We start from the raw sequence: 8,608 nt of genomic DNA, 5'->3' as shown, positions 1-8,608 counted from the left end.
TTCAATTTCTTATTTGTCGTATACAAATGCCACGAATGAATATGACAATGATTACACCGATATTGATCACAGATTGGGCATCAGTCATATGTCTTATTGTATAATCTATTATACATTACTTTTTTCGTGAGATTAAACATCACTATACATTACAGTGACGTGAACTTTTTACCTTCACATCATAATCTCTGTCTTCATCGGGAGAATCTGCTACATGCTCCGAGTACGTTTGCACTGAACTCACATACATTTATATTTAAATGCCGATACGTCAATAAAGTAGTTATTTGACGCAATATCAAAGAAATTTCTATGATGTGTTGACGAGCTACATTATACATACATGAAAAATATGCATCAATTTATACCGCATATATTTGCATGAATTGCGGTAAATTTATTCTTAAACGGCATTTTATCCTTAAATTTATCGCGTCGCGTATACGAAGAGGTGAAAAAAAAACATTAATTTTGATTAATCGATAGAATTAGTTTACATGATATAAGAAAAGTTGCGCCTTTTCTTTAACATTTATTAAAGGCAGGAAGTTAGGCGTATATTCATTCGTGTTACATCAGTATTGCTCGAGTCGAAACTTGGACTTCACATGAACCTTGTATACTCGTATACCATCGAATTTTTTGAAAGACCAACGGAGAATCTCCAGATATGACACTGTATGGGCTATGGTCTTTCTTTCACGATAAAAATGGCTACTTACTGCCGTTTCCTCCATATTAATGCTTAAAGAAGAATTTATCTAAAAATTATTCAATATTTGATTATCTCAATATTCTACCTGCATTTAATTTTTATCCTTAATTTTAATAAGTAACGTATTAATAATATAACTTACTTAATTGCAGATAGATTAAGCATATATAAGCAAGTATTAAATAATCTAATAGAGGTTCGTGTGTAAGAAGAAATAAAATAACAAATATTCTTCTTTCATGTATCTTTATATTATATATATTTCTTATCGGCATTGACACTTCTATAGGATTTCAAGACTCAAAGAGGATGAAAAGCAAGGAGTCGTAAGGGCAAAGATAGCAGTTATGTGTCCAGAATATACTAGTAGAGATTTAAATTTGTATTTGGTATATCGATTATCGATAGCAAAGCTAAATGTGAGTGAAAAGGAGGCGTCGGCAGATTAAAGGGAGGACTTGTAACCCAAGGAACATTATTTAGAGACACAAATCAGCTTTTGTGAGACTTAGCGTAAATTCTAAATTTCGACTCGAGCACATGCGGCGAACCTCTTAATAGGGCTTACGTAGATACACCTTTTCGTACGCGAAGCGACGGAACGAAGCGTGTTCGGTACAATGAAAATGAGTGAACGCCGCTCCGGCAGAATCTGTTCAAATAAAATTGTAAAATTGTAAAATTGTAAGAAGCTTCGGCAAAAGTTTGGTTCATTCGAGCGAAAGTTAACGAAATGCTAACGAACGTTCAAACGAGATTACGACGACCAACCGGGTGGTTCGTTGCGCTCCAAGAGAATAATTATTCATGCGATTCCCTCCAGTAGAGCTACACGTATCCCAACGTATTGTGCGTAGTGAAATCTTTACGTATCGTATAAAACGACGTAATGATAATCGATCGACTGGTTACCAGCGGAACAGACGCGCATAGTTCTCGCGCGTGTCATTCTTCGACAATGCACCGCGGTTGCGAGTAAACATAAAGTTCGACCGCAGTCGGCCGTCGCTCTTCTAATTTCGGCCGCCACACAATTAAGCAAGTTCGGAACTCATGCGCGGGGATCTTCACGTCCTCGAAGTGTCTTTCTTCCAGTTAACCGGAGTCGGTAATTTCCGATTCGTGCCATCCAAATTCGGCCTACTCTTGAAACATTTCCGACACGTTAGTCGCCAGAAAGCGAGTCGGAAGTCCGCCGAATAGAAGGCGTAGATAAACGGATTGATGGCTGAATTAATCCATCCTAAGTAATAAATATCTCGTGTTACGTGGCGTTTCAAAACTACTTAGCCCTCCGCTCGGTTTTCACCGTCCCGTCTCTTTCACATTTAGTCTAGTTTCCACCGAAAGCCCAGTCCAATTGTACTTTGCACCTGACGCGGTGTAATACCAAATTTAAGTTGGTGGAAATGTGACTAATCTCTTTCACTACTACTCTAGTCTTACTGGAAACTAGCTCCTAGTGGAAACACCACACTACATTCGCTCCGTACCGAAGAATTCGATCAGAAAGGTTTCGGCGGAAACTAGACTACTGAGAGAAATTACCGGCAACTTTCGGTCTCAACTATATTCCCTTTATAGTTTTAACCAGAAAAAATAGTACACAGAAGAAAATGTTAAAATCAAGTAAACGTAATTTTTCAGCTAATTATATTTAATTATATTTTAATAGCTTGCAGTAAGTATCGCTATAAAGCATGTAGTAAAGTACATTATAATAACATTTACTAGAAAAATGATGTTTCTGACTGCTAATTATTTCACTATTTTATTATGAAAGAGCAACTATGTTATAGTCACAAACATCGAATATATTTCTCTCACAATCGGCGCACGTTCGATCGTTTTCCGCCGTTTTCTGAGAGTCTCTTATCGCTGGGAACGCTCTTAATTGAAAACCACCGTTGAAATGAAACCGAAAGAACGAGAGAGAAAGAGATCGCCGTGGCAGATAGCGTCTAAGGCCAGATTTTCTGCAAGAGCCAAATCGACTGCCAGATTTGCCGAGGAGTCCGAGGACGGAGAGTGCCTGGCGATCGTCTACCTACCTACCTAGCCAGGTCAAAGCGGGCATGAGGATATCCGGGGGCTCCACGGGTACGAACGGTGTCGCCAGATACAGAATGAAAAACGGCAACCAACACGCGACGAAACCGCCGACGACCACCGCCAAGGTACCCGCAGTTTTCGTCTCCTTGGCGACCCTGTTGATGCAGCTCTGCTGATTACCGCGAATTGTACCCAACTTTCTGCACATGCTCGTCGGCTCGGTTTCCTCGGACGGTTTGTCGCACGTCACGCTGCTCTCGACGCAATCCGTCCGTTGCGTTCGAACGCTCTTGTTACGTTCGATCTGCGAGAGAAACGCACGACGTTATTCCGCGAGCGATGCATTTTGATGCCCGTGCGAGGATCGCAGAAGTCTTCCGATTGAATCACGCTCCCGCGTCCGAAATATTTCTCTCTTTCGGTATTTCTTCTCCTTTCGTGATCATTCTTTTATCTTCTTCCCGTTAAAGCGACGATACTCTCCGAGGTTTGCCTGTGACGCAGCTTGGCGCCTGACTGAATTATATTCGACGAGGAAAATAGTGTAAGGCGTGTTGCGCGAAATGATTGATAACGAATCGATCACGTAAGGCCGGATAATGCAAATTTAATCCACGTCACTCCCATTACGATTGGCGCTCGTTGCTCGCTCATGTAAAAGAGGCTGAGGGGGGAAGGGGGAGGCTGTCGGTTTCTCTAATCTCCCGCTGAATGAGAGCGGGAGAGAATGAACGGTTTCGTTATCTTCGATCGACGCGCGCCGGTCGGACGAATTGCGATACGCTTTGCATTAAAAGCGAGATAATTCTTGATTTTCGTCGCGTTCCCTTCGCGATTAGAGGCGAGCCGCTTTTGCATTCGGAGCAAACGGTTATGGTAATTGCATTTAATCGTCGCGGAAACAGCTTGGTTTTCCCCGCTGATTACACACGTTCTACTGACCTTCCTCTCCTTTTCCTCCTCGTTTCCCTTCCCGTCCGCTTTTCAAGCTATTCCTGTACGCGCGACAGTATCGTTTTAAAAGTTAATTATAGGAGCCGGACGGTCCCGTCGGGTTCCGTTTGTAAAACGAACGCGGCGGGGAAAGGTTTCGCACGACGACGAAGAGTCTCGGGAGATTTTTCCGCGGAAGCACTTTTCTCCGAGCCTCCACGCTTGAAATATAAATCGAGCCGCGCACGCAAATTCGTGCGCGCGTGGCTTATCGAATCGGGAAATTCTCATCGAATGGGGGATTCCAACGAACGTGCTATTGATATCGCGTCTTGGAAAGAGACACGGACAAACGGGCCTCAAAGGGCTCGAACGGGGACGTTTCAGCGTCGAAGGATCGAAGTGTCGAGGTTCCGCCGCTTCCAGTGAGGAAACTTGTTAACCCTCCGCGGCAATCGCGATGACGGCGACAAAGTCAACGGATTTCCGTTGGAATTACGCAGCGAGGCGAGCGCCCGATAAAACGTCGCCACGCGACGCGAAATACAACACGAAACGAAAGTCGCCGCCGTCGACACCCTCCTCGATCGCCTCTCCGGGGAGGGAATCCCCGAATCGCGAATCGTTCTCTCACCGTGACTTTGCGGCGCGTCCGGACGTTCTCCGCTTCGTTGGTCTCCAGATTTCTGTGTCTGCTCGCGATGACGCACGAAATCCTCCCGTACACGTACAGCATCACCAGCATCGGCAGGAAGAAGCTGCCCATCGCCGAGAATATCACGTACGAGGAGTCCATGTTGTAGGTGCACTTTTTGATATCGCGGTTGGTCGCGCGCGGAAAACAGCCGAGCAAAGGCGGGCTCGTTATGGCCCCGGCCATGATCCACACCGCGACGATCATCAGCCCGGCCAGTCTTTTACTCCTGCGACGGCGGCTGTATATCAGCGGCTGAGTCACCGCCAGATACCTTGAATAAAGGCACCGACGACGGTGCGATCAATTTAGCATAATCTTACAGAGCCCCCTTAACGGTCCGGCACTCGGCGGGTCAAATTGACCCGAGCAAAAATTACGATTAACTCGCAGGGTTGCAACCGAAATTCCGGACTCCCTCTCTTTCTCGCACGGAGAGAGGAGATTTTACCGTCACGGCGAATCGTGCTTCAGGTGAAAATATTTCGCCGACGCAACCAGAATTTCAGTCACTTTCACTAGATGTATAGGCGATGTAACTGGACCCGATGCATATCTACCGTAGCCAAACTTGCGGGTGTTCATACACTGGCTGAATCTCCGTTGTAATATTTGGATACCTGCAAGTTTGGCTACAATAGACATATGTCAGACGTGGGACCCAAACACTCGGCAGCAGTGACCAAAGTTCGAGCTCTCAGCAGCGAAACATCTTCGGCCGCACGGTGATTAGCTGCGTCAGCGAAATCTTTCCTTCCGTGCGATTTCTTCTGCAACAGCAATTTCAGTTGATGGTCCTGTGAGTGAATCGCTTAGCTTAATCGGAATTTGATGCAGCCGGGCCTCTCGAGCGATAATCGAGAGATCCCGCTTTTCGCGAATTTTATCGCACAGTTTATCGCACGTACACGGGCGGCTGCAGGGCCCGTGAAAAAACCGCAGGCGAAAATATCTGAGGGAGATAAGAAGGGCAACAGCCCCGCCAGTGAGCGATATTCGCCTGTCTGATCATGGCGATGAGTCAACAAAATAGGATACTTTATCGCTTAAGCAAACTTTCCACGGGCCTGGAGATATATTCGTGTCCGCCGCCGCCGTTTTCGTTTCGTCTCTTCCTTTTTCCGGAGCGCGCGCGCACAAGCCCGTAAAACTCGGGGAAAATTTACGTCGCGTGAAATTTCATTTTTAATGGCGAGAAAATCTATTCTCGAGACGTAGAACGACCGGCGGTACGCGCTCGCCGATAATCCCGTTTAGATCTACGTGACGAGATTCGAAAATGCGTACGGTCCGTTTACCTGTCTATAGATATGGCGCATAACGAGAGAATACTGGCCGTGCAGAGTAGAATGTCGAGGGAGACCCAAGAATCGCACAGTATCTCGCCCAACTCCCAAGTCCCTCCTGTAAGCTTCATCAAGGGATATTCGATTTTCGAAGTGCTACATTTTTACGAGGATGAAGCGAGCTAATGCTCTTGCTCGGGAAAAGAAAATGGGCCACTGTTCGTTCCTTCGGCTCCTATAGTTGTGCTTTAACTGTAAATCCAGTTCTCTCTTTCTCTCCTCGATTGTTAAAGCGTTACACCATTTTAATTCGACATAACAGGTTACGCTGAGAGAAATCCGCGAAACCCGAGAGAATAAATTAAACGGGCTACGCTGAGAGAGAAATCAATCCTATTAACATCATCGTTATTTTCGGCCTCGGCTATATCTTCTTCATAGAAAAAGGTCTTCTTGAATTTAATAAGATTTCTTTCATTAAGACAAATTTGTCTTTTGCAATGCAGCAAACAAACGAATGTTTGATCCAACAAACAGGATTGTTTGGTTTCTTAAACGATAAATATAAATATCTTATAATAATAAAAAATTCAGAATACTTTTATGTCAAATAACATGCAGCCGTTTCAAAACGTTCACAAATCCGAAGGCTCTCATAATTGGAAGCCGAAGAAACGGACGTTGCACTTTTGTCTTTTACGAACATAAAGTACGAACATGCGGGGATGAGTGTTACAAATTGTCGTCCCAGCTAATTGCTGTTTCATGTTGCATACGGACAATGTTCATTAGAAGTCATACTAGCGCTACGGTATAGCATGCGTTTGTTCGCGGGTTAATTATTAGATGTCGAGGTGGTTAATTAAATGACGCTGCGAATGTCGTTACGACGATCTCACGCGCAATTTGTTCCATTGCGAATGATGCACGCCGATATTGCGCTGATTAAATAAGATTTTCTCGCGACAGTTCGCGCGTGCGCACGGAGCTCGTGTGCGCGTGAGATTCGATGTCGGCATCGAATTAAGTATCTTGCACGTGCTTGTTATTGCATATTAATCCCTGAATAGTAAACGTCGCGTGTACCTGTAACAACACCGCCGGTGGCATCACCGCTAGGCCGACGAGTAAATCCGCCGCTGCTAGGCTAGAGACGAAACAATTAGTCACCGACCGTAATCGCCTGGTGGTAATTACAGCCGCAATCACTAGTGTATTGCCAACCTGTAACATTACGAGGAAAAGGTCGTGATCGTTGCAAACCCGCGCCACTGTGAAAATTCAAACGACCGTGTTACAACATTGCACCCGATGAATATGCACGCCCGATGTTCTCTCATCCGAAAATTATTTAATATTATCACGATATTGTGTGTAAAGTAATAAATAATTTACTAGATTTGTATTGAGCGACTAAATTATACTCGTACTGAAGCCATAATTAATATATGACATCAATAAGTGGATAATTTAATCAGATATATTGTTTAATACCTGATGGTAAATTTACTGTACGTGTATAAGGAAGTATCAGAAAAGTAAAAAAATATTCTATGTTAACATACGTATTTTTATTGCAATTTGGATTGTTCGTTATTTCTAATGTCAGTAAGGGAGAACATTTTATCTCGAGTAGTAGTATCGTATAACGTATATTATTGTGTATACGCGTCTGTATTATTTATAACAGCAGAAAGATGGGATATTCATTATGGATTTCTGAGCAGCGATTTTAACCGTGTCAACCGCGTTGCATTACTTACCATCATTTGCAAAGGAATTGTTACACAAATAAATCTATATGATAATAATAAATAAATCTATATAAATCAACTGCGAACGATATAATAATTTACGTGGCTCTGCAATTCTGACTAAAATTATTTCTAATTACCGAGGCGTTAATATTTACATATAACTTAATTAACTTTCAGTTGGTTTTTATTAGCATTAAAACAATGCATATTGTGTCGGAAAAAATGTATTCGTACACATATGGAAATTTGTTCCCGCGCGCGTTTCAAAGCCATCGAAAAATTGCCATGCTTCTTGGAAAAATTACTGCTGCGTACAGTATTATCCTTTGCTCCTTAAATTTCCCATATTTCCTCGAAATTTCTTCGATATTACAAATATATTCTGCTCGGATCAGACTGTTACGGCATCTTTCTCACTCATAAATGTTTATATCCTCGAGAAAAATCTTCTGTGCGTTCGGCGAGCGATAGCTTACTATAGTAACGATAATCAGCATCGTGAATAACCCTGCTAGAACAAGGTCGGTCCAATCAGGCAGATAATATTCCGTCTTCGCGTCTCCTTCGCCCGCCGATGCCGTATGGTTCCATTGGTAATCGTCCCCATGGTAATCAGCCGTTTGATTCTCCATGACGTTCACCCTCGGTCCATAGACGATGACTTCCGCTTCCCACTGTACACATCGGCCTGATGAGACATCGTGACGACTCTCTAAGAGGACTCCATACCACGAGGACGATCAATCAAGTCGGTGGGATGTGAGTCCTGCGGACCGACGAGAGACGAAAGCGTGTGGATTAGAAATCACGATGCGTGCCACATGGAGCGAAGAGATATGAATACGGATGAAGGTAAAAGAAATACAGAGTACTGAGTGGGAGTAATCAGCGGAACTTGGCGAAACTTTCCATGGTCCACGGATACACGAACGGCGGGACTGGCTAACGTCGACGCTTCGCCGATATGAGGAAATGAATCACATCGGGAAGAGGAGCGGACGCACGCGGGAGTTTGCTAAAATTGGATGAGAAAAGTCAAACAGACTGTGGGAATAAGGTAAAACGGGCGANGGGGGGGGGGGGGACTGAATACTGCTAAAAATATGGGGAAATCGTATTGCGAAGTACGCGACAAGAAACGTCGAATGTATATACATGAAATCTGCGCTGA

General features: G+C 43.9%; 1 protein-coding gene across 1 annotated transcript; it reads right to left on the bottom strand.

Moving 5' to 3' along the window:
• Positions 1 to 929: 929 nt before the first annotated feature.
• Positions 930 to 8,069, bottom strand: LOC106752015 (probable G-protein coupled receptor No9). Its single transcript, XM_014633360.1, has 6 exons — positions 7,914 to 8,069; positions 6,767 to 6,904; positions 5,693 to 5,805; positions 4,335 to 4,668; positions 2,771 to 3,071; positions 930 to 1,958 (listed from the first exon to the last, which is right to left on the bottom strand). The coding sequence occupies exons 1-6, from the start codon at positions 8,067 to 8,069 to the stop codon at positions 1,783 to 1,785; spliced, it is 1,218 nt and encodes a 405-aa protein (XP_014488846.1). The 3' UTR covers positions 930 to 1,782.
• Positions 8,070 to 8,608: the final 539 nt, after the last annotated feature.

This window comes from Dinoponera quadriceps, unplaced genomic scaffold, assembly GCF_001313825.1.
Source record: "Dinoponera quadriceps isolate SergipeBrazil2010 unplaced genomic scaffold, ASM131382v1 scaffold424, whole genome shotgun sequence".
NCBI classification, from domain to species: domain Eukaryota; kingdom Metazoa; phylum Arthropoda; class Insecta; order Hymenoptera; family Formicidae; genus Dinoponera; species Dinoponera quadriceps.
This window is presented reverse-complemented; position numbering and strand designations above follow the sequence as displayed.